Source organism: Oncorhynchus masou, chromosome 22, assembly GCF_036934945.1.
Source record: "Oncorhynchus masou masou isolate Uvic2021 chromosome 22, UVic_Omas_1.1, whole genome shotgun sequence".
NCBI classification, from domain to species: Eukaryota; Metazoa; Chordata; class Actinopteri; order Salmoniformes; family Salmonidae; genus Oncorhynchus; species Oncorhynchus masou.
The window spans coordinates 14611610-14637978 of record NC_088233.1 but is presented as its reverse complement, the minus strand read 5'-3'; the positions used below and the strand labels follow the sequence as shown (position 1 = coordinate 14637978).

At 43.3% G+C, this 26369-nt stretch overlaps 1 protein-coding gene across 1 annotated transcript in view; it reads right to left on the bottom strand.

Moving 5' to 3' along the window:
* The window catches only part of LOC135509053 (cystic fibrosis transmembrane conductance regulator-like), a 74120-nt gene extending 53457 nt beyond the window's left edge, over window positions 1-20663 (bottom strand). The window contains exons 1-9 of the mRNA XM_064929362.1: window positions 20263-20663; window positions 19032-19142; window positions 16933-17044; window positions 16090-16305; window positions 15759-15848; window positions 3532-3695; window positions 2930-3055; window positions 1968-2085; window positions 1552-1680 (exon numbers count right to left, since the gene is read on the bottom strand). Of these exons, the coding sequence (XP_064785434.1) occupies window positions 1552-1680; window positions 1968-2085; window positions 2930-3055; window positions 3532-3695; window positions 15759-15848; window positions 16090-16305; window positions 16933-17044; window positions 19032-19142; window positions 20263-20315 (1119 nt within the window). The 5' untranslated portion in view covers window positions 20316-20663. The remainder of the gene's footprint in view (window positions 1-1551; window positions 1681-1967; window positions 2086-2929; window positions 3056-3531; window positions 3696-15758; window positions 15849-16089; window positions 16306-16932; window positions 17045-19031; window positions 19143-20262) is intronic.
* Window positions 20664-26369: the final 5706 nt, after the last annotated feature.

Here is a 26369-nt window from a genome sequence, read left to right as displayed (position 1 = left end):
CTTATGGCAAGGCAGTATAGTATGAAGGGCATGTATGTGTCTTGGGGTGCAGTTGGTGTGGGTAGGAGGCTGTGTGTGTTTTGTATTCCAGATGTTGGACTGGAAAGATGGCTCCATTACCTCAAACATGTAGTTTCTACTTCCTCTTTGTGCGTGTGATTGAAATCCTCCGTGCGTGTGTGTGGTTGCCTGTGTGTGTGTGTGTGTTATTATTGTTTTGGTGATTGTTATTCAAAAATCTATAGCTCCATTATCTCTAAACACTTTATATCTGGTTTTAGTTGTTTCAGTTTACACTGTAAACACTTTACCATCCCGAAAAAAATAAAATATTAAATAGCCGCTGCTAAATGAAAAAAGGGGAAACACTGATCCGTGTGTCTGAAAATGCATTTGTGTACATGTGCATGTATGTGTGTGTGTGTTTGCGCCAATTCCTATGAGTCTTCAGATACAGATACAGATTCTTCAGATACTGACAAAAAAATCACCTAAACTGACATAACTGTAGGGGACATTGACATAACCTTCAGGGACAATGACATAGCCTTTAGGGACAGTGCCATAACCTTCAGGGACAATGACATAGCCTTCAGGGACAGTGCCATAACCTTCAGGGACAATGACATAGCCTTCAGGGACAGTGCCATAGCCTTCAGGGACAGTTCCATAGCCTTCAGGGACAGTGCCATAGCCTTCAGGGACAGTTCCATAGCCTTCAGGGACACTGACATAGCCTTCAGGGACAGTCCCATAGCCTTCAGGAACACTGACATAGCCTTCAGGGACACTGACATAGCCTTCAGGGACACTGACATAGCCATCAGGGACAGTGCCATAACCTTCAGGGACACTGACATAGCCTTCAGGGACACTGACATAGCCTTCAGGGACACTGACATAGCCTTCAGGGACACTGACATAACCTTCAGGGACAATGACATAACCTTCAGGGACACTGACATACCCTTCAGGGACACTGACATAGCCTTCAGGGACAGTGCCATAACCTTCAGGGACAGTGCCATAACATTCAGGGACAGTGCCATAGCCTTCAGGGACAGTGCCATAGCCTTCAGGGACAGTGCCATAGCCTTCAGGGACAGTGACATAACCGTCAGGGACAGTGACATAACCTTCAGGGACACTGACATAACCTTTGGGGACACTGACAAAACAAGAGCTGACAATGACAAAAACAGAGTTATCATCAACCTCTGTTAACAAGCACTCATTTCCCCTCCACCTCCTCAAGCCTGTACATTCCACAAGCAAATTTACATTATATACATTATATACAGACTACAACATGCCTACAACATGTGCTTCTCCAACCCAACTCCCAACTATTACAGCCCTCTACTGGACTCTACCAAAGTTAAATTCCCACTTCGACGGTGACCCAATGTTCCAGCGTACTGTACCGCATCTGAATGGAACGTTGAAACCCCATCCATCCCTCTCACCTCCCCCTGTCCTCCCTCCATCCTTCTCCTGTCCCCCCCCCATCGATCTTTTCCTCCCATGTCCAAGTATACATAACCGCCTCACCTCTATCTTTGTGACCAGCGCCAGGGTGTCGTACCACATCTGTATGGAGCCGGGCAGCTGTCTGGTGAGGGTCATACGGAGCACCATGAGGTAAGAGGCTGTGGTGAAGATACTTCTCAGGATGATGCCCTGGATAGACCATTCAGATTGTATGTTATTCATTCCCAAGAGAAGTATTTCACAGATGTTTTACCTCATATTCATTATATCCACCACAATACCGGTGTCTACGTATGTGAAAAGTGTGTGTTTTGTAGTGAAACAGATAAGAAAAGGTATTTTATTAATCCCCAAGGGGAAAATAATTTGTCATACTTTGTCAACAATACAAACACAAAACAAATACTCACAACATAAAAAGCATCACAAGTCAATTCTATTTTAAATAAATATATATAGACCAGTGGGGAAAGTACCTTGCTGAGGGCGTGGGGCACGATAGCTGACACAATGACCAGGATGGCAGAGAAGAAGTAGGAGGCACTGTAGAAGTACCGCAGAGAACCAATCTTCCTCGTCAGCGTCATCTCATCCCTGGGAGGGGATGGGAGGGAGAGGAGAGGTGGAGGGGACAAACAGCCACAGGGAAATCTAATTATGGATTTAGCCCCACATTCTCCCAAATCAGACAGGGATTAAACATTGAACATTGGCAATTTACTCAAGGACTGTATAACCAAAAAACATAACGCATCAAGGATAGAGCTCTCCATTGATTGACTGGACTTCACAATGCAGGGTTGTTGCTCTGATTGGCTTTGTTTGTGAAAGTCATGATCATAGAGTGCAATTAATGCTTCCTTTGAGCTTTGAGTCATATTTAAAGGAATTGAAGCAAAATTATCTTGATGGGAATCTCAGTAATGAGAGTCACAGATCATCTTTCCAAACTAACAGTTTTTAGTTCCAAGAAGATCTTAGATAGATAAGTACCTGTTGCTAACATAACTTTTCACGTCAGAGTATTACAACAGAGTCAAAGCATGACCACTTTCCCTATAGCTCTGGGATTGTTGCCTTGGACATTTAAGCAATAAGGCACAGGGGGGGGGGGTATGGCCAATATACCACGGCTAAGGGCTGTTACTTAGGCACGACGCATCGCGGAGTGCCTGGATACAGCCATTATCCGAGTTATATTGACCATATACCACAAACCCCTGAGGTGTCTTATTGCTATTATAAACTGGTTACTAAAGTCATTAGAGCAGTAAAAATAAATGTTTTGTCGTAACCATGGTATACGGTCTGATATACCATGGCTGTCAGCCAATCAGCATTCAGGGCTGGAACCACCCAATGCTTGAAAGATCACTTGTCTCTGTTTATGTACAGTATTAGGTTATAGTGAGGTCATGGAGTGTTTTGTGTGTCTTACTGTCTGATGTTCTTGATGATGGTCTCCATCACCTCCTCCCAGCCGTAGGCCTTCACTGAGTGGATGTTCTCTACGATCTCTGAGGTCAGAGCCAGACGCCTGCTGATTAACCCTGCTCTTTTCTGCCTGATCATAGGACCCCCCAAAACACACGCACGCACGCACACACGCACACACGCACGCACGCACGCACGCACGCACGCACGCACCCACACACACACACACACACACACACACACACACACACACACACAGAAAATAAGACACACACACAATATTGATACAATTAATGAGACTTTTCAACTTCAGAGAGATGGCTGAGAACATAAGCATGAAGACTTAACAGGTTTGGATGTTAATTAACAAGATTTATTTCTGGATCAAAAGAGTTTTGTGTGGAACAGTGAAAGTTGTGCCCATCTGAATAGGCAGTTATTCCTACTTTGTTGACATTTCTCAGGGGCACAGGCCATGCCGTTCTGTTCTATGTGGGTAAGATGAGATCAGTGGCAGAGATCAGAGATACCTGTCCTGTACAGACCCATCTAGAGTGCACGGTGTGTGTGTGTGTGTGTGTGAACTTCTGACCAGCCAGTACCCACCTGTGAGGCCCCATCTTCTGAGAGAGGCAGGCCTGTATGATGCCCAGCAGGGTGAGGGCAGCCAGGGCACAGAAACCATTCACCTCGATCAGCTCCCAGATCAACCCCACACACAGGATGCACTGCAGAGGGGTGATCCACACAAAGTGGGCCAGGCCAAGACTCTGCAACACACATCCACATGAATGTATGAAGAGAAGACACACGCAGTAACATTTATATGTACACAGAACACACTCACACAAACACAAGCACAACAAAAATATATATGTAATGACAAATCTACAATACATATTTTACACCATGGGTCTTCAACCCTCCCAGGCAAATCGGCACCCCAGGGACCCCATAATACATTAGCAAAAACACTTTTTTGTAGTTGTTGTTTTACAATCAGGTGAATGATAATGGCAAAGAGAAGTAATCAACATTTTAAAATAGTAGTTAATAGTTTTTCAGAATTTTGACCTCCCCACATTATAATTGGAAGACGAAGTGTAAACTCTCATATAGTCTATTAGCGAGAAAGGCAACTCCAAACACATTTTCACTAAAAGAAGCTGTTACGCCGGTCAAACAAAGGTTGGCAAAAATGTATGTCCAATTTAGGAAAGCTCACCAGCAGCCAGCGGCACTTGCCACACTGGTCAACTATTCGCAGGTGCTTTTTCTAAGCCTATGTAAGATACCTCAGTGAATGTAATTAGCTCCCGTGAGTGTAATTAGCTCCAGTGAGTGTAATTAGCTCAATATTAGAAGTTGAGAAATAAAGTTGATCATGAGAGAAAATATTCTCCTATTTTCTACTCTAGGTATGTAATTACAATTTTGTTTATTCTGTTGCTGTTAGTGATATTCATGAAATAATGAAGTAATAAAATAAATAATTGACATAATTTGAGTCAATTGGAGGTGTACCTGTGGATGTATTTCAAGGCCTATCTTCAAACTCTCTGCCTCTTTGTTGGACATCATGGTAAAATCACAAGAAATCAGCCAAGACCTCAGAAAAAAATTATAGACCACCAGTCTAGTTCATCCTTGGGAGCAATTTCCAAACACCTGAAGGTACCACATTCATCTGTACAAACAATAGTACGCAAATATAAACACCATGGGACCACGCAGCCATCATACCGCTCAGGAAGGAGACGCGTTCTGTCTCCTAGAGATGAATGTGTTTTGGTGTGAAAAGTCCCAGAATAACAGAACAACAGCAAAGGATCTTGTGAAGATGCTGGAGGAAACAGGCACAAAAGTATCTATATCCACAGTAAAACGAGTCCTATATCGACATAACCTGAAAGGCCACTCACCAAGGAAGAAGCCACTGCTCCAAAACTGCCATAAAAAAACCAGACCACGGTTTGCAACTGCACATGGGGACAAAGATCGTACTTTTGGGAGAAATGTCCTCTGGTCTGATAAAACAAAATTAGAACTGTTTGGCCATAATGACCATCTTTATGTTTGGAGGAAAAAGGAGGAGGCTTGCAAACCAAAGAAAGTACAGTTGAAATCGGAAGTTTACATACACCTTAGCCAAATACATTTAAACATTTTTCCACAATTCCTGACATTTAATCCTAGTAAAAATTCCATGTTTTAGGTGAGATAGGATTACCACTTTATTTTAAGAATGCGAAAAGTCAGAATAATAGTAGAGAGAATGATTTATTTCAGTTTTTATGTCTTTCGTCCCATTCACAGTGGGTCATAAGTTTACATACACTCAATTAGTATTCAGTAGCATTGCCTTTAAATTGTTTCACTTGGGTCAAACGTTTCGGTTAGCCTTCCACAAGCTTCCCACATTAAATTGGGTGAATTTTGGATCATTCCTCCTGACAGAGCTGGTGTAACTGAGTCAGGTTTGTAGGCCTCCTTGCTCGCACATGCTTTTTCAGTTCTGCTCACAAATGTTCTGTAGGATTAAGGTCAGGGCTTTGTGATGGCTACTCCAATACCTTGACTTTGTTGTCCTTAAGCCATTTTGCCACAACTTTTGAAGTATGCTTGGGGTCATTGTCATTTTGGAAGACCCATTTTAAGACCAAGATTTAACCTCCTGACTGATGTCTTGAGATGTTGCTTCAATATATCTACATAATTTTCCTGCCTCATGATGCCATCTATTTTGGGAAGTGCACCAGTCCCTCCTACAGCAAAGCACCCCCACAACATGATACTGCCACCCCCATGCTTCACGGTTGGGATGGTGTTCTTTGGTTTGCAAGCCTCCTCCCTTTTCCTCCAAACATAACGATGGCCATTATGGCCAAACAGTTCTATTTTTGTTTCATCAGACCAGAGGACATTTCTCCAAAAAGTATGATCTTTGTCCCCATGTGCAGTTGCAAACCGTAGTCTGGCTTTTTTATTGCGGTTTTGGAGCAGTGGCTTCTTCCTTGCTGAGCGGCCTTTCAGGTTATGTCGGTATAAGACCCATTTTACTGTGGATATAGATACTTTTGTACCTGTTTACTCCAGCATCGTCACAAGGTCCTTTGCTGTTGTTCTGGGATTAATTTGCACTTTTCGCAAACAAAGTACGTCAATCAGACCCTTTGCTATGAGTCTCGAAATGGAGCTCAGGCGTACCATGTTTCCGTTTATCATCCTTGTGATGTTTCTACAACTTGATTGGAGTCCACCTGTGGTAAATTCAATTGATTGGACATGATTTGGGAAGGTGCACACCTGTCTTAATAAAGTCCCACAGTTGACAGTACATGTAAGAGCAAAACCCAAGCCATGAGGTCAAAGGAATACTCCATAGAGCTCAGACACAATATTGTATGGAGTCACAGATCTAGGGAAGGGTACCAAAACAATTCTGCAGCATTGAAGGTCCCCAAGAACACAGTGGCCTCCATCATTATTAAATGGAAGAAGTTTGGAACCACCAAGACTATTCCTAGAGCTGGCCGCCTGGCCAAACTGAGCAATCGGGGGAGAAAGGGTAGCCTAGTGGTTAGAGCGTTGGGCTAGTAACCGGAAGGGTGCAAGTTCAAACCTCCGAGCTGACAAGGTACAAATCTGTTGTTCTGCCCCTGAACAGGCAGTTAACCCACTGTTCCTAGGCCGTCATTGAAAATAAGAATTTGTTCTTAACTGACTTGCCTGGTTAAATAAAGGTAAAATAAAAAAATAAATAAAAAAGGCCTTGGTCAGGGAGGTGACCGAGGACCTGATGGTCACTCTGACGGAGCTCCAGAGTTCCGCTGTGGAGATGGGAGAACCTTCCAGGAGAACAACCATCTCTGCAGCACTCCACCAATCAGGCCTTTATGGTAGAGTGGCCAGACGGATGTAAAAGGCACATGACAGCCCACTTGGAGTTTGCCAAAAAGCACCTAAAGGACTCTCAGTCCATAAGAAACAAGATTATCTGGTCTGATGAAACCAATATTGAACTCTTTGGCCTGAATGCCAAGCGTCATGTCTGGAGGAAACCTGGCACCATCCCTACGATGAAGCATGGTGGTGACAGCATCATGCTGTGGGGATGTTTTTCAGCAGCAGGTAGTGGGAAACAAAGCAAGATCAAGGGAAAGATGAACCGAGCAAAGTACAGAGAGATCTTTGATGAAAACCTGCTCCAGAGTTCTCAGGGCCTCAGAATGGGGTGAAGGTTCACCATCCAACAGGACAACTGCCTTTCTAAAGTCTTCGAAAGCCAAGTGAACGAACAGATCACCGAACATCTCGAATCCCACCGTACCTCTATGCAATCCAGTTTATGAGCTGGTCACAGTTGTACCTCATCCATGCTCAAGGTCCTAAACGATAACATAACCACCATCGATAAAAAACAGTACTGTGCAGTGGTCTTCATCGACTTGGCCAAGGCTTTCGACTCTGTCAATCACTGCATTCTTATTGGCAGACTCAACAGCCTTGGTTTCACTAATGACTGCCTCGCTTGGTTCACTAACTACTTCTCAGATAGAGTTCAGTGTGTCAAATCGGAGGTCCTGTTGTCCGGACCTCTGGCAGTCTCTATCGTGGTGCCACAGGGTTCAATTCTCAGGCCGACTCTTTTCTCTGTATATATCAATGATGTCGCTCTTACTGCGGGTGATTCTTTGATCCACCTCTACGCAGATGACACCATACTGTATACATCTGGCCCTTCATTGGACACTGTGTTACCAAACCTCCAAACGAGCTTCGATGCCATACAACACTCCTTCCGTGGCCTCCAACTGCTCTTAAATGCTAGTAAAACTAAATGCATGCTCTTCGATCGTTGCCCGCACCTGCCCGCCATCGTAGCATCACTACTCTGGACAGTTCTGACTTAGAATATGTGGACAACTATAGATACCTAGGTGTCTGGCTAGACTGTAAACTCTCCTTCCAGACTCATATTAAGCATCTCCAATCCAAAATTAAAGCTAGAATCAGCTTCCTATTTCGCAACAAAGCCTCCTTCACTCATGCTGCTAACCATACCCTCATAAAACTGACTATCCTGCCAATCCTTGACTTCGGAGATATCATTTACAAAATAGCCTCCAAAACTCTACTCTCTACTCAGCAAATTGGATGCACTCTATCACAATGCCATCCATTTTGTCACCAAAGCCCCATATACTTACCCACCATTGCGACCTGTATGCTACATATTTTCCGCCAAACCCACTTGGCTCCAGGTCATCTATAAGTCTTTGCTAGGTAAAGCTCCACCGTATCTCAGCTCACTGGTCACCATAGCAACACCCATCCGTAGCAGTCGCTCCAGCAGGTACATTTCACTGGTCATCCCCAAAGCCAAATCCACATGTGGCCGCATTTCCTTCCAGTTCTCTGCTGCCAATGACTGGAACGAACTGCAAAAATCACTGAAGTTGGAGATTTATATCTCCCTCACTAACTTCAAGCATTGGCTGTCAGAGCAGCTTACCGATCGCTGCAGCTGTACACAGCCCATCTGTAAATAGCCCATCCAACCTACTACCTACCTCATCCCAATATTTAAATAAAATAATAATTATGCTCTTTTGCAAACCAGTATTTCTACTTGCACATCTTCATCTGCACATCTATCACTCCAGTGTTATTTGCTAAATTGTAATTACTTTGCCACTATGGCCTATTTATTGCCTTTCCTCCTTACTTAAACAATGACCCTAAGCACACTGCCAAGACAAAACACAGGAGTGGCTTCGGGACAAGTCTCTGAATGTCCTTGAGTGGCCCAGCCAGAGCCCAGACTTGAACCCGATCAGACATCTCTGGAGAGACCTGAAAATAGCTGTTCAGTGACGCTCCCCATCCAAGCTGACAGAGCTTGAGAGGATCTGGAGAGAAAAATGTGAGAAACTCCCCAAATACAGGTGTGCGAAGCTTGTAGCGTCACACCCAAGAAGACCCGAGACTGTAATCGCTGCCAAAGGTACTGAGTAAAGGGTCTGAATACTTATGTAAATGTAATATTTCAGTTGTTTATTTTTTATACATTTGAAAAAATGTCTGAAAACCTGTTTTTGCTATGTGATTATGGGGTATTGTGTGTAGATTTAATCAATTTTAGAATAAGGCTGTAACATAAATAAATGTGGAAAAGGTGAAGTGGTCTGAATACTTTCTGAATGCATAATAACTGAATCATAATTCATAAACATATTTTCTCAAAACAGATTGTTAGCATTAAAGAGACATTTCTAAAATGTTCAACTTCATATTCATCATCTCCAGCACCACCCCAACATCAACATATGTGAAAATGGCATGTTTCTATGTTTTGTCATAAACAAGTGTTTCCAATGATATCATCAACCAATTAGTAGGACATTAGTAGGTAATGCCTACTCATAATTGGTTAAAATCACATGATGGTGTCATTGGAAACACTTATCTTCCCCTATCTTCTTTACTACAAAACATAGAAATGCGCAATTTTCACATACTGTACATATCCAATCAAATCTATTTTTTATTGGTCACATACATATATTTAGCAGATGTTATTGCAGGTGTCGCGAAATGCTTGTACATTTTTTCTGGCTGTATGTAATAACACAAAAAATGTTCTGGGCTAATAATGTAAGAAATAACACAACAACAAAAAAATACTGCAAAGTTGCTTTGGAGGTAGAAGCAGAGCTGCCATGTCTGTAGACGCCATCTTGAGTGAAGGAGATGATTGAGGGTGAACAAGCAACACTTCAGGTATTTTGTCTTTGTACTTTGAGCTTATTGCTTGGACTTGGGGGTCAATTAATGTTATTGCTGGAATGTAAGTTTTAATGTCTTATGTATTTTTGTCTGTTTTCCTCCTTTCCAGCTTTAATTGTCTGGAGCCTGGTGTTGTTATGACCAAGGAGCTCTCACTCAGATGGTACCAGGTTTCAGCTGCTGTGCAATGTTGACGTCCTTCCTCCCAGAGATGTGAAATCCTCCCCCGGGCTGGACACAACCCGACTTTTGGAATGAAAAGGCCATGGACATTATATGTCCTGCTCCAAATGGCAGGACAGAAATATGCTCTATGGCTAGATTCCTTTTTTCATATCGTAACATGACCTGAACCAAAGTTACTCAAAGGATCTGATGATCAAATCAAATCAAAGTTTATTTGTCATGTGTGCCAAATACAACAGGTGTAGACTTTACAGTGAAATGCTTACTTACAGGCTTTAACCAATAGTGCAAAAAAAGGTATTAGGTGAACAATAGGTAAGTAAAGAAATAAAACAACAGTAAAAAGACTGAAAAATAACAGTAGAGAAAGTATATACAGTAGCGAGGCTATAAAAGTAGCCAGGCTACCTACAGACACAGGTAAGTCAGGCTGATTGAGGTAGTATGTACAGTGGGGCAAAAAAGTATTTAGTCAGCCACCAATTGTGAAAGTTCTCCCACTTAAAAAGATGAGAGAGGCCTGTAATTTTCATTATAGGTACACTTCAACTATGACAGACAAAATGAGAAAAAAAATCCAGAAAATCACATTGTAGGATGTTTAATGAATTTATTTGCAAATTATGGTGGAAAATAAGTATTTTCTCAACAGTAAAAAACTGTTGAGAAGACATTTTGTCCTAGACTTGGCACTCCGGTACCGCTTGCTATGCGGTAGTAGAGAAAACAGTCTATGACTGGGATGGCTGGGTTCTTTGACAATTTTTAGGGCCTTCCTCTGACACCGCCTGGTGTAGAGGTCCTGGATGGCAGGCAGGTTAGCCGCAGTGGTGTACTGGGCCGTACGCACTACCCTCTGTAGTGCCTTGCGGTTGGAGGCCGAGCAACGCCATCAACCAGGAGTTGATGCAACCAGTCAGGATGCTCTCGATGTTGCAGCTGTAGAACCTTTTGAGGATCTCAGAACCCATACCAAATCTTTTTAGTTTCCTGAGGGGGAATAGGCTTTGTCGTGCACTCTTCACGACTGTCTTGGTGTGTTTGGACCATTCTAGTTTGTTTTGATGTGGACACCAAGGAACTTGAAGCTCTCAACCTGCTCCACTACAGCCCTGTCGATGAGAATGGAGGCGTGCTCGGTCCTCCTTTTCCTGTAGTCCACAATCATCTCCTTAGTCTTGGTTATGTTGAGGGATAGGTTGTTATTCTGGCACCAGCCAGGTCGCTGACCTCCTCCCTATAGGCTGTATCGTTGTTGTCAGTAATCAGGCCTACCACTGTTGTGTCATCTGCAAACTTAATGATGGTGTTGGAGTCGTGCCTGGCCATGCAGTCATGGGTGAACAGGGAGTACAGGAGGGGACTGAGCACGCACCCCTGGGGAGCTCCAGTGTTGAGGATCAGTGTGGCAGATGTTTTGCTACCTACCCTCACCACCTGGGGACGGCCCATCAGGAAGTCTAGGATCCAGTTGCAGAGGGAGGTGTTTAGTCCCAGGATCCTTAGCTTAGTGATGAGCTTTGAGGGTACTATGATGTTGAACGCTGAGCTGTAGTCAATGAATAGCATTCTCACATAAGTGTTCCTTTTTTCCAGGTGGGAAAGGGCAGTTTGGGTGGTGTGCAAATTGGAGTGGGCCTAGAGTTTCTGGGATAATGGTGTTGATGTGAGCGATTACCAGCCTTTCAAAGCACTTCATAGCTAAGGACGTGAGTGCTACGGGTCTGTAGTCATTTAGGCAGGTTGCCTTTGTGTCCTTGGGCACAGAGACTATGGTGGTCTGCTTGAAACATGTTGGTATTACAGACTCAATCGGGGACATGTTGAAAATGTCAGTGAAGACACCTGCCAGTTGGTCAGCACATGCCCGGAGCACACGTCCTGGTAATCCGTCTGGCCCTGCATGATCACACAGCATGATCACACAGTCGTCCGGAACTGCTGATGCTCTCATGCATGCCTCAGTGTTGCTTGTCTCGAAGCGAGCATATAAGTGATTTAGCTTGTCTGGTAGGCTTGTGTCACTGGGCAGCTCGCGGCTGTGCTTCCCTTTGTAGTCTGTAATAGTTTGCATGCCCTGCCACATCCGACGAGCGTCTGAGACGGTGTAGTATGAATCAATTTTAGCCCTGTATTGATGCTTTGCCTGTTTTATGGTTCGTCGCCGGGCATAGCAGGATTTCTTGTAAACTTCCGGGTTAGAGTCCCGCACCTTGAAAGCGGCAGCTCTACCCTTTAGCTCAGTGCGAATGTTGCCTGTAATCCATGGCTTCTGGTTGGGGTATGTACGTACAGCCACTGTGGGGACGACGTCTTCGATGCACTTATTGATAAAGCCAGTGAGTGATGTGGTGTACTCCTCAGTGCCATCGGAAGAATCCCGGAACATGTTCCAGCCTGTGATAGCAAAACAGTCCTGTAGTTTAGCATCTGCTTCATCTGACCACTTTTTTATAGACCGAGTCACCTGTGCTTCCTGCTTTAATTTTTGCTTGTAGGCAGGAATCAGGAGGGTAGAATTGTGGTCGGATTTACAAAATTGAGGGCGAGGGAGAGCTTTGTATGTGTCTCTGTGTGTGGAGTACAGGTGATCTAGAATTTTTCCCCCTCTGGTTGCACATTTAACATGTTGATAGAAATTTGGTAGTTCTGATTTAAGTTTTCCTGCATTTAAGTCACTAGGAGCCTCTGGGTGAGTGGTTTCCTGTTTGCTTATTTCCTTATACAGCTGTCTGAGTGCGGTCTTAGTGCCAGCATCTGTCTGTGGTGCTAAATAAACAACCACGAAATGTATAGCTGAAAACTCTCTAGGCAAGTAGTGTGGCCTGAAATTTATCACAATATACTCTACTTCAGGCGAGCAAAATCTAGAGACTTCCTTAGATTTCGTGCACCAGCTGTGTTTACAAATATGCACAGACAGCCCCCCCCCCCCTCGTCTTACCGGAGTGTGCTGTTCTATCTTGCTGGTGCAGTGTATATCCTGCTAGCTGAATATCCATGTCGTCATTCAGCCACGATTCCGTGAAACATAGGATATTACAGTTTTTGATGTCCCATTGATAGGTAATATTCGTGATCGTACCTCGTCTAGTTTATTGTCCAATGATTGCACGTTGGCGAGTAGTATTGACGGTAACGGCAGCTTTCCCACTCGCCTTCTGCGGGTTCTCACGAGACATCCGGCTCTGTGTCCTCTGTACCTGCGTCGCTTCCTCTTGCAAATAACGGGGATGTCGGCCATGTCGGGTGTTTGGAGAATGTCCTGTGTGTCCTGCTTGTTGTAGAAAAAAAATCTTCGTCCAATCTGAGGTGAGTGATCGCTGTACCTGATATCCAGAACCTCTTTTTTACCGTAAGATATGGTTGCAGAAACATTATGTTCAAAATAAGTTAAGAATAACGTGGGAAAAACACATATAATAGCACATATAATAGCACAATTGGTTGGGCGCCTGTAAAACTGCTGCCATTTCTTCCGGCACCATTTTAACTATATAGGCCTAGGTCTAGATATTTTTTTTTACCTAAGCCTTTATGTGTTTTACATTTTTCCTAATTGTAGGCTACTACAATTTTTTAAACACTACCTCACTGCTTTAGCACGTGGCCACATTCACATGTGTTTCAATATGAATTATTTAAGAGACGGGTGGGTCTAAGGCTTTAGAGGGTGTGAATGATGCTAAATGGGCATAAACAAAGAACAGCACTGTAGCTGTTATCTTTATTATACAACCATTTTTGGTTTGGCTAATCTGGGAACCTGGTGAAATAATGTTCAGAGAATCCATGTTGGCAATTTGGTGAAATGATTCCTTTTCTAAATATTCAGTATGATTCCCAAGGATTGATATAGAGCAAGTGTGAAAATCTAAACGTACGAATGCCTTTTTCTTCTAAATTGGATTATAAATTGCTCAACTTTGAAGGCAGCATGACTTCCCCATGTTTCCTATAACTACAGTGTATGATACGCCATTTTGAAGATCTGAGTCTGTACCTTTATCCAATGTAAAAAAACACCATTTCAAATTGTAGGACATAAGACTGAAAAGAGACGGTGGATCACATATGTTGATGTTGGGGTGGTGCTGGAGATGAGGAATATGAAGTTGAATAAAACAATACAGTCTAGCTGGCCTGCTCACATGTGAGATTTGTTTCAGAGTGACCGAAATCAAGTGGTGTTAACCACCAGAGAGGAGAAGAGAGAGCTTGGGAACAAGTGAGAGGTTGAGGCCACATCCAATCCAGGTGATAATTGCCTAGGAGCAGGTAGCAGAGTGTATTGACATTCAACACCCCTGCTCTAGGACTCCTAACGTTCAGCCTTCACTAGCCTAGCTACGGCTAAATTACACACCCCTCTCATCCCATGTTGGCTTGACAAACGGCTGGCCTCACTTGTTTTCTACCACTGAGCACTGACATAAGGCTCATGCCCAAGCCTAACAGGAGTGGATAAATGTGCTCGGAGTGTGACTCACATTTTTTTACGTCCTTCTCACATTGACATCTGCATGATGTATGATTTTACAGGGAGGTTGGAGTCGCCTGGCTGCGTGTGTATCTCGAGCTGGGATTCGGCCCATGCTGCAGTTTTTTTGTTACCACATAGTTCAATTGGGAGATATTCAGGGAGCACAGCTAGTGTTGTGGTGTCTCAATTCGTAGAAAGCATAGCTTGGTGTTTGGATGACGATGCAACACTGATTCAAAGTAGTTGAGATTGCAAAATGTCACTCCTGCCCTTGACTACGGTATACTGGCCCAACCTGGCCCCTTCAACCTGGCCCCTTCAACCTGGCCCCTTCAACCTGGCCCCTTCAACCTGGCCCCTTCAGCCTGGTCCCTTCAGCCTGGTCCCTTCAGCCTGGTCCCTTCAACCTGGCCCCTTCAACCTGGCCCCTTCAGCCTGGCCCCTTCAACCTGGCCCCTTCAACCTGGTCCCTTCAACCTGGCCCCTTCAACCTGGCCCCTTCAGCCTGGCCCCTTCAACCTGGCCCCTTCAACCTGGCCCCTTCAACCTGGCCCCTTCAACCTGGTCCCTTCAACCTGGCCCCTTCAACCTGGCCCCTTCAACCTGGCCCCTTCAACCTGGCCCCTTCAGCCTGGCCCCTTCAGCCTGGCCCCTTCAACCTGGCCCCTTCAACCTGGTCCCTTCAACCTGGCCCCTTCAACCTGGTCCCTTCAACCTGGCCCCTTCAACCTGGCCCCTTCAGCCTGGCCCCTTCAGCCTGGCCCCTTCAACCTGGCCCCTTCAACCTGGCCCCTTCAACCTGGCCCCTTCAACCTGGCCCCTTCAACCTGGCCCCTTCAGCCTGGCCCCTTCAGCCTGGCCCCTTCAACCTGGCCCCTTCAACCTGGCCCCTTCAACCTGGCCCCTTCAACCTGGTCCCTTCAACCTGGGCCCTTCAACCTGGCCCCTTCAACCTGGCCCCTTCAACCTGGCCCCTTCAACCTGGCCCCTTCAACCTGGGCCCTTCAACCTGGCCCCTTCAACCTGGCCCCTTCAACCTGGTCCCTTCAGCCTGGTCCCCTCACACCACCATGGCCACCTAACTATCCCCTAACTAACTGGCTCATTCAAATCCCCCATTTTTCACCACTGAAACTCTTCCCCCATTGTCTTCTGACACGTTTCGTCACTCTTATGCAACGGTGAAGAAAATCACGCTTTCTGACATAAGACAATGCTCTTCTTGACATCATTGTTATAGAGGAGAATGCATTCTCAGTCGACTAAACTGGTAAACTGACAGTTAATAAGTAGATTACTTGAGTCCTTACTTCTCATCAAGATTATTGGGGTTGAGTTTAGGATTAGTACAGCAGATGTGTTGGGTGGTTCTTACCTCATCCAGCTTGTTGAGGTGGGCTGACATCAGGCTGACCAGCTGACCTGTGCTGATCTTGTCCAGGACCCGGCTGGACAGCTTCAGAGTCTGAGGTGTCAAAGGTTAGGACAGACATAAAGGGTTAAAAAGCTGTAGCAGGAGAGGCTGCAGTGTGACACTAAGAGGGTGTTGCAGCCACACAGCCCGACCCTCACACAAGAGTCTGGCTACACTGAAGAGGGCAATGTAGATCTTCATGCCTGCCAAGGTGGTGGCATGCCAAAGATGTGCCCATACACACACACCCACACCCTGCCCACACAAACACACATACCACCTCCCCCCACACCTTCTTATAGATGAGGCTGAAGAGAGCGATGCGTATCTGCATGCCCAGGTGGTGCAGTCCAAAGATGGCTGGCTGCAGGAGCAGGAAGCGAGCGGTGAAGAGAAGACAGAGACCTAGGGCTAGGTAGTAACCCTGCTCCCGCTCAGGGGCATGGATGGGGTCAAACGAGCCGATTATACGACCCAGGAGCTGGGGCTGCACTGTCTTCGACGCCTCCTGTAAGAAAAGAGAGGGGAAAAAACCATCCAGAGACATTGATATAAAGAGTTCAGAATCTATCCTACAAAATACAATTTAGTGGCAGCTTGATATCATTGTCTTAACTATGTACCTTGATACCTCTAGTCTTATTTCCAATCAACTCTGAACTGAACTGATGGGCATTCCTAGAAGGTTCCACGGGGAACACCCCACACCACTAGGTTAAGCAAGACCTGCTACTGACGTCAGCTTCCTCTCCGAGCCGGGGACACTGGGATACTCACACTGCAGTGACACATGCATCTTCTCCATACTCTGGTCATGCCACTAATTCACTAGTAAGTAACACACACGTACAGGACAGAACAGGCTAACAGCCAGCCTGGGTTGGGTTGAGGTCAGTTCCATTCCAGTTCCAACTCTCTCCATCAATTTAGGAAGTGAATTTGAACTCCTTGTCATCTCCTCATTGACAATAAATGGGCACTTTTTTTTCATTCTTTAATTGGAAATGTCCATTTCCCTCCTGAATTTAAATGGAATTGATCACACACACAACCCTTACAATGGTATAACACGTCTGCTGTCACAATACATGACAACTGTTCGCCAACTGTGCTTTACGAGGAGAGATGGACTCACCCCAAAGTACAGCAGGATTCCGTAGAACACAAAAGGCCAGAGGAAACAACGGGAGAGAGCCCGCAAGAGCCGAGGCTTCTTCTTGGCCGATGCCACTTCTCGGTCCCATTCTCTACACCAAGAACACAGACCAGAGGAGTTAGAAACTGTTAAAAAAACACACACATTAGCTAACCGTAAAAGTCAAGTAGGGGCACATTGTTCAGGGCACTGGTGTATAACCTGGGTGATTTGGTTAGCTTATTAAACAGAGTGCAGAGACCTTAACAAATGAGGGAGAACAAGAGGAAAGAGAAAAAGATGACAACATTTATGAGAAAAATAGAGCAAGGAGGGAGGGAGAAAAGCAGAGAGGATGAAAAAATGTGAAAATGTGAGAGAGTGAGAGAAAGAGAGGGAGAGAGAGAGATTGAGCGAGAAAGAGAGACAGAGAGAGAGTGAGAGAGAGAGAGAGAGAGACAGAGACAGAGACAGAGACAGAGAAAGAGGTTGAGAGATTGAGAGAGAGAGACAGTGGAAGAGAGAGACAGTGAGAGATTGAGAGACAGAGAAAGAGACAGTGAGAGATTGAGAGAGAAAGAGCGACAGAGAAAGAGAGTGAGAGAGGGAGACAGAGAAAGAGAGTGAAAGATTGAGAGAGAGAGAGACAGAGAAAGACAGAGAGACAGTGAGAGATTGAGAGAGAAAGAGAGACAGAGAAAGAGAGAGAGACAGTGAGAGATTGAGAGACAGAGAAAGAGGGTGAGAGATTGAGAGAGAAAGAGAGACAGAAAAAGAGAGTGAGAGATTGAGAGAGAGGGAGACAGAGAAAGAGAGTGAGAGATTGAGAGAGAAAGAGAGACAGAAAAAGAGAGTGAGAGATTGAGAGAGAGGGAGACAGAGAAAGAGAGTGAGAGATTGAGAGAGAGGGAGACAGAGAAAGAGAGTGAGAGATTGAGAGAGAGGGAGACAGAGAAAGAGAGTGAGAGATTGAGAGAGAGAGACAGTGAGAGATTGAGAGAGAAAGAGAGACAGAGAAAGAGGGTGTAAGAGAACATCATAGATTGAGGGACCATACCAACCTGTTAATTCAATGTAAAGTTCAAATTCCCATGCAGCTACCAACAGTATTTGGCAGATTTAAAAAATGACCCGGTCATTTATCACTCTCCGGGCATCTGGCCCTTTTAAAGGTTGACTTTTACACCCATTTAGGGGGCTGCTGGCACCCTTTACCGTGACGCTGCCCCTGCCTCATAGGGGCCCCCGCAGCAGGATAAGGGTTGTGTTTGCATTGTTTCGGGGGCGAAAACACGGGTGGCATTTAACGGGTGGCCTAAGATCCTTCCCTTTTTTCTTTGTTCTTTCTACAATCCTCTCAAAGTTGTGACATTTACTTGCTCTTAAATAACGGGGACAGAGCAGTGAGGGCATATACAGTGAGGGGAAAGGGGAGAGACAGAGAGAGAAAGGGACAGAGAGATTGGAGAGAAAGTGAGATTGAGAGAGAGGAGGACGTTAGAGAAAGAGAGCCCAGCCTGACTCATCCCGTCTCCAGTGTGTTTGTTTGGGACACGCTAAGGTTGATGTTTTTCTGTCCACCTCCAACCAAAAAGCATCCCATATTTAAGGTTGGGGTTGTCTGTCTAGAATTTCCAGTTCCTTAGCTAATCATTGCAATCATTGGATGGGCGGTGGAATGAATGGGGGGTTGTTACAGTAAATACATTTAAAGGGCAGTAAGGAACATGAATTATCAACTCTCACAACTCAACAAGACAACAACAAAGAAAGTACCAACAACAATGCCAACAGGAGCACTCAATTTGATATATTGATATAGCAGGCTAATCCTCAATCAAAATATTTTGTGTTCTATATCATCAAGTAAAAAGAGGTTCTCTAACTAAGCTACTGTATATGCCTACATGTGTGTAATCCAATTTGTTTCTAATTTTGTATTTAGTAACTTCCAATGCCGCACACGTCTGTGATTCTGATTTAGATTAAGTAGTAATAGTAGTAATAGTAATAATGGTTATAAAATGGTTATATCAATTTAATGTGAGTCCAATGTGCCTTACATTTTCATAAAGTGAGGCACTTTGGCTGATACAAACCTATCGAGTCGTTCGGAAAGATTGTCTGCGAGATCAAAATATGGTGCTTTATAAACATCTGTCAACTCCAACTTCTTTCTGAAGCCCTTCCTCAACAGTGGAGATGTCCACCTGCAAAACAACCAAATGGGTATAGGAGGTTAGGTTGGTAACAAACTCCTATCACATATCTCCACTCACACAAAGGAACACATTATCCCACTGAGCACAGACATCATTTCAAAGTCCTGTTTTTATTTACATTTGATGTAGTTATCAATTCATTTTAATTCAACATTACATTTAAAAAAAATGTCACCATGTCATTGGATTTAGGCTAAAAGTTGGATGAAAAAATACCAAATTCCCTCATGTTTAGGACTTTTTGCAAATCCAATCAGTTTTCTACGTTGATTTAACATGATTTTAAAATGACATGTAAACAACGTTGATTCAACCAGTTTTTGCACAGTGGAAAACTCACAACAAGTGAGTTGGCTATACAGCGTGTATAGAATATAGCCTACTTCTGGGGTACCTTCATAGATCAATGTCCTCCGAAGTTGACCACAGATCGGCCAAATCAATAAATGTATAAATTAATTAAGCAAACGCCCAGTCGTATCTATAGGGTGACAAAATCAAACAACAAGCAAATAGCAGAGTGTATGTAGCTGGAGAATTAGGCCTACTACATCTTAGATAGCTATATAGATAGTTAAATGATAGCTGAATATCTATTTGTTAAAAAAAATATATAGGCAATCCTGAGTAGGCTATGTGCAAAATAATGAGTTTTGGGATGGCAAGGGATTTTTTAATGGCAGGAAGCGTGTGGTGAGTAGGCCTATTGTAGGCTACAAGATGACAATGTAGAAGTCTTTTACGCGCCTGAAAAATGACGAAAGATGTTTAGTATCAATTACACATTTCATACAAAGATAATCTTTATGAAAGTTGGAGGACAATCGACACGTGACGCACTGGAGCGCAAAAGGGCTGCTGGAATTTCCTCTCAGAGCAAAACAGGACACATAAACTGTCTATGGTGCATAGTTGCCCTAAAAGTGACCATTGAAACATATATAAAATAATAAGTAAGATCCCTGGGACCTGCCTTGACCTGACCTGGTCCCCTTTCAACAACAGTGCGCTCTCCAAATCGAGCAACCACGTCTAGAAAATCATTCCAAGGTTTATTTACGCGTCAAATCAGCCGGCACATAGATGAAGAAAATATATAATTCCTTACCAGAAGAAATATTTGGAGAGAAAGTTTGCATCTTCCACCGGTGACTTCTGCATCCTAAGAGAACCGCCAGTTTGATTTCACTGCACCTGTGAAATCACTGCACCTCGCTGTGTCGCTCACATTTGTGTCCCTCTGCTTCCCTTTTTCTCGAGGATGACCCGCGCTTGTGATTTTCTGACTGTCCCACCTTGTGCGGATTGTAGCCTAAATGCGCAGATCAGAGGTGATGTCACTGTTGTGAAATTGTCTCTTCCCAACCCGGAGTTGCGACCACTATCCAACCCACTATCGCACTATCCGACTTCTCAGATCAGCATTCACTGTTCTCACACACTGCGGAGCGCACAACACTGACCGCAGCAAATGGGCTGTCTTGTCCTTTCCTTGATCCTAACAATGAGAACACCGTGGTTAGCAAGAGAATAATTTATGGTCTCGCCAAAGATCCCGAGCGCGTCATTTCCATACTGACAGGCCTCTGCAAAAATGACACGGGTTGCATATTGTGGCAACCCAATTTGCAGAGACATAAACTACTACACGGCGTACAACTTTTAGCAGGCAGGTTTCAGAGAAATCACCTCTTCTGCAATTATGTGACCTATTATTTGAATCAATAAGAGGATATGTGATATCATACATTTTATAGAATGAATGTGATCCTTCAGAAACTCCAAGCAATGAACGCATTAGTCTAAAAAGATTAGATGATAGAGTTAGTCTGGAGAATATTCAAGACAAAGTAGGTGAAATCTTTTTGTAGGTCATTCCATTAAATTAATTTTAAATGCCTGTTATATTAAACTAAGTGCCCTTTAATATAGACCACGTGGAAAATTCAATAAATCTGATTTTTAACCCTCTAACTGCACATCGGCAACAGGAAACATTTTATCCCCTCACACTACCCATATATATTTGTTTAAATTCCTACACATGACAATATGTGATGATAATATGTGATGACACGTCTGTAAACAATCTAATGAGGTCCAGAAGTCGGTATGATGTCTCAATTGGGGGAGGGACCTTCTTTCAGGAACCAATAGCACCTATAGCATAGCATTGTGTGAGTGATAAGTACAGTGACGTTACATGTAATTATTTTTCATGTTTCAATAGAGCTAAATTGACAAAAAAAATGTAATAGTGTAATAACCTCTAAAGAAACATATTTTATTGTTTAAAAAAAAAACATTTTGTTTTTATATACAGTACCAGCCAAAAGTTTGGACACGCCTACTCATTCAAGGGTTTTTCTTTATTTCACTATTTTCTACATTATAGAATAATAGTGTAAACATCAAAACTATGAAAAAACACATGGATTCTGTTGCAACCAAAAAAGTGTTAAACAAATCAAAATATATTTTAGATTCTTTAAAGTAGCTTTTCCAACAGTCTTGAAGGAGTTCCCGCATATGCTGTGCACTTGTTGGCTGCTTTTCCTTCACTCTGTGGTCCAACTCATCCCAACCATCTCAATTGGGTTCAGGTCAGGTGATTGTGAAGGCCAGGTCATCTGATGCAGCACTCCGTCACTCTCCTTCTTGGTAAAATAGCACTTACACAGGCTGGAGTTGTGTTGGGTCATTGTCCTGTTGAAGAACAAATGATAGTCCCACTAATCCCAAACCAGATGGGATGGCGTATCGCTGCAGAATTCTGTGGGAGCCATGCTGGTTAAGTGTGCCTTGGATTCTAAATAAATCACAGACAGTGTCTCCAGCAAAGCACCCCTACAACATCACACTTCCTCCTCCATGCTTCACATGTGGAGATCATCCATTCACCGTTCACCTACTCTGCGTCTCAAAAAGACAGTGGTTGGAACAAAAAATCTCACATTTGGACTCATCAGACCAAAGGACAGATTTCTACCGATCTAATGTCCATTGCTCATGTTTCTTGGCCTAAGCAAGTCTCTTCTTATTATTGGTGTCCTTTAGTAGTGGTTTCTTTGCAGCAATTCGAGCATGAAGGCCTGATTCATGCAGTCTCCTCTGAACAGTTGATGTTGAGATGTGTCTGTTACTTGAACTCCGTGAAGCATGTATTTGGGCTGCAATGTCTGAGGCTAGTAACTCTAATGAACTTATCCTCCGCAGCAGAGGTAACTCTGGGTCTTCCTTTCCTGTGGCAGACCTCATGAGAGCCAGTTTCATCATAGAGCTTGATGGTTTTTGCGACTGCACTTGAAGAAACTTTCAAAGTTCTGGAAATGTATCAGATTGACTGACCATCATGTCGCAAAGTAATGATGGACTGTCGTTTCGCTTTCCTTTTTTGAGCTGTTCTTGCCATAATATGGACTTGTTCTTTCACCAAATAAGGCTATATTCTGTATACCACCCCTACCTTGTCACAACACAACTGATTGGCTCAAACACATTAAGAAGGAAAGGAATTCCACAAATAAACTTTTAACAAGGTACTCCTGTTAATTGAAATGCAGTCCAGGTGACTACCTCATGAAGCTGGTTGAGAGAATGCCAAGAGTGTGCAAAGCTGTCATCAAGGCAAAGGGTGGCGACTTTGAAGAATCTCAAATATAGAAGATATTTTCAACTTTTTTGGTTACTACATGATTCCATATGTGTTATTTCATAGTTTAGATGTCTTCACTATTATTCTACAATGGAGAACATAGAAAAAAATAAAGAAAACCCTTGAATTAGCAGGCGTGTCCAAACTTTTGACTGGTACTGTATATTTAAAAAAAAAAGTTTTATTTTTTTTAGGAGAGGCTACTTTTTTTGTTGCCTCAGGGAAATGTTGTTCAGTAGACAACTATTCAGGGCAATATAATGCTCAATGAATTACATATAATTTGATCTAAAATGATGGCCTTGGTCAATGGTATGCCAACATATCCACTGACATTCACAGCCTTCGCAGGCAATGAACACAGGGACATTCTATGGGCGAAAGGAGCCTAATCGAGCATACCCTCTGATTGTGATAGTGGGCTTGAGGACAGTGACAGTGTGGGAGGAATGGGCCCCAGAATCAGGTTTGAGAGGCGGTAAAATTTTAGTTTATGCCCAACTTGTATTTTCTTATGAACATTTTTATTTGTTATTATTGATACATTATCAGAAAGCCAAAATCTTCCAAAAAGGAGGAGATGCAATATCTTTTAAAATGATTAAACTGAATATGTGCAGTAAAAGGAACTAAAAAGGCTTTTTATATGGCAAGTAGGAGGCACTCTTTCCTTTGGTCTAAAAACAATGCCCTGGTGATTGGGGACATTGCCCTGTGTAGGGTGCCGTCTTTCAGATGGGACATTAAACCGACTCTCTGTGGTCACTAAAGATCCCATGGCACTTATTTTAAGAGTAGGGGTGTTAACCCCGATGTCCTGGCTAAATTCCCAATCTGGCCCTCGTACCAGTCTGGCCCTCATACCAATCTGGCCCTCATCCTCTCCACTATAACTATTCCCCAGGTCATTGCTGTAAATGAGAATGTGTTCTCAGTCAACTTACCTGGTAAAATAAGGGTACCATTTTGGGGGGAATTATGTGTAGAGAATCATTGTACAATCTAAAATGCTGAGAGATATATTTTCATTAACCAAAAATATTGTATTTTCAGCTGTTTGAGGCTGGTGTACAAAACTGAAAGTAAGGCAAAAGCTAAACTTAAGAATGGGAAGCATATAAATAGCGCACATAGAACAGATCTACCGCTTCTTAGACATGCTTTCAATGAGAGTGACAGATCTATAACTCACTTTTCTACTTCACACAAGAAGTTACATACTGAAGCTTTAAGATGGGAAAACATGTTTTTTATTAAGTTGAACATGTGCTCTTCATGACAAAATGTTCAAATTTGGTGAAATCAAACATCCTTTTTCAACAAGTTACACTACACAAAAAGGATTCTCTCCGTGGAACAACTCTTCTACACGTTGAAATATCAAGAAAAAAATTAATAGTGTGTGCGACATCCAATGGCTTAGAATAATATAGGCTACTTAATGCACAATGCTGTATTATATTTTAATAACCTGAGTGTATTTACTCACAAAACGTTAGAGTAGAGATAGGAAACAAGTAGAGATAGAGATAGGAAACAAATGATTCAACAATGTCATTCACAAATTGCTGTAGAATGATCAGATCACACCATGTCAGACATAAAAAGGTATAGTACCAACAATTCTTACAATCGTATTCTGAGATTACTGGAGCAAAAACAAACATGGCTCTGCTAACTGAGAGAACTTGAAACTTTCTATCAGCTTAATCACAATTTAATCAGTACAGTTTTAGGGAGGATAAAAAGTCAAGACAAAGTCAAGACATTCCATTATGGAACACAGATAAAAAGTGAACGCCAGCCTTAACTTCCTTTGTAGCCTTTAAAAAGTGTGCTAGCGAGCTAGTCTTCTCTCACATCTTGACCCCTCATCATAATCCGTACACTCTTAGAAAAAAAGGTGCTAGAACCTAAAAGGGTTTTTCGGCAGTCCCCATAGGTGAACCCTTTTTTGGTTTCAGGTATAACCCATTTGGTTCCAGAGAGGTTGAAAATTGAAAATAAAATTTTGTTCTTAACTGACTTGCCTAGTTAAATAAAGGTTAAATAAAACAATCGAATAAAAATCAGCTAAGAACAAGTTCTTATCTACAATGACAGCCTACCCTGACCAAACCCTAACCCAGACGACACTGGGCCAATTGTGCACCACTCTATGGGACTCCCAATCACAGCCGGTTGTGATACAGCCTGGAATCGAACCAGGGGCTGTAGTGACGCCTCTTGCACTGAGATGCAGTGCCTTAGATCACTGCGCCACTCTGGAGCCCATGAACAGTTGTGGTTCTACATGGATCCCAAAAGGCTTCTACCTGGAACCAAAAAGGGTTCTCCTATAGGGACAGCCGAAGATCCCTTTTCAAAGAGTGTAGGACACATCGGGTATTCTCTCATGCCGGGTTACAAACAGTGTTTCTCAGTTCACCATCAGGTGAGACCATACAAAATCCCTATTCACTCATGTCGGGTTACACACAGTGTTTCTTAGTTCACCATCAGGTGAGACCATGCAAAATACCTATTCTCCAAACAGCTACCATGGTCAGGTGAGACCATACAAAATGCCTATTCTCCAAACAGCTACCATGGTCAGGTGAGACCATACAAAATGCCTATTCTCCAAACAGCTACCATGGTCAGGTGAGACCATACAAAATGCCTATTCTCCAAACAGCTACCATGGTCAGGTGAGACCATACAAAATGCCTATTCTCCAAACAGCTACCATGGTCAGGTGAGACCATACAAAATGCCTATTCTCCAAACAGCTACCATGGTCAGGTGAGACCATACAAAATGCCTATTCTCCAAACAGCTACCATGGTCAAATCAAATCAAATCAAATCAAATTTATTTATATAGCCCTTCGTACATCAGCTGATATCTCAAAGTGCTGTACAGAAACCCAGCCTAAAACCCCAAACAGCAAGCAATGCAGGTGTAGAAGCAGGTGAGACCATACAAAATGCCTATTCTCCAAACAGCTACCATGGTCAGGTGAGACCATACAAAATGCCTATTCTCCAAACAGCTACCATGGTCAGGTGAGACCATACAAAATGCCTATTCTCCAAACAGCTACCATGGTCAGGGCCGTAATCAAGATTTGAGTTTTAGTGAGGTCTGGAAGGAGGGGGGCTGTTTCTGAAATAATTTACTGCAATTATTTACAAATAAAAAAAATGCAATATGCTATTTGGAGAAGAGAAAAAACATTAGTTATACAATTGTAATGTTATACCCCTGAAAGTGAGAAATATTAGAAATCATTCACACTGACACGTAGCATCAGAGACAAAACAGAAACCTATGACATTTTTTTACTGTATTGTTTGCATTTTGATTGCATTTTAATGTCGGCCTATATGGAAGATATGAAAATATCCACATGGCCTATATGAAACATATCTTATCTTAAGTTCTTAACTTGTTTGATGAGATTAGTACAGCTTCCCTCAGGGGACCCTACAAGGGGCCCCGACCCCATGTTTGGGAACCACTGTACTAACCCCTCTGCTTGCTTCCTCTGCTTTACCAGCCTTCAGCCACACCACGTC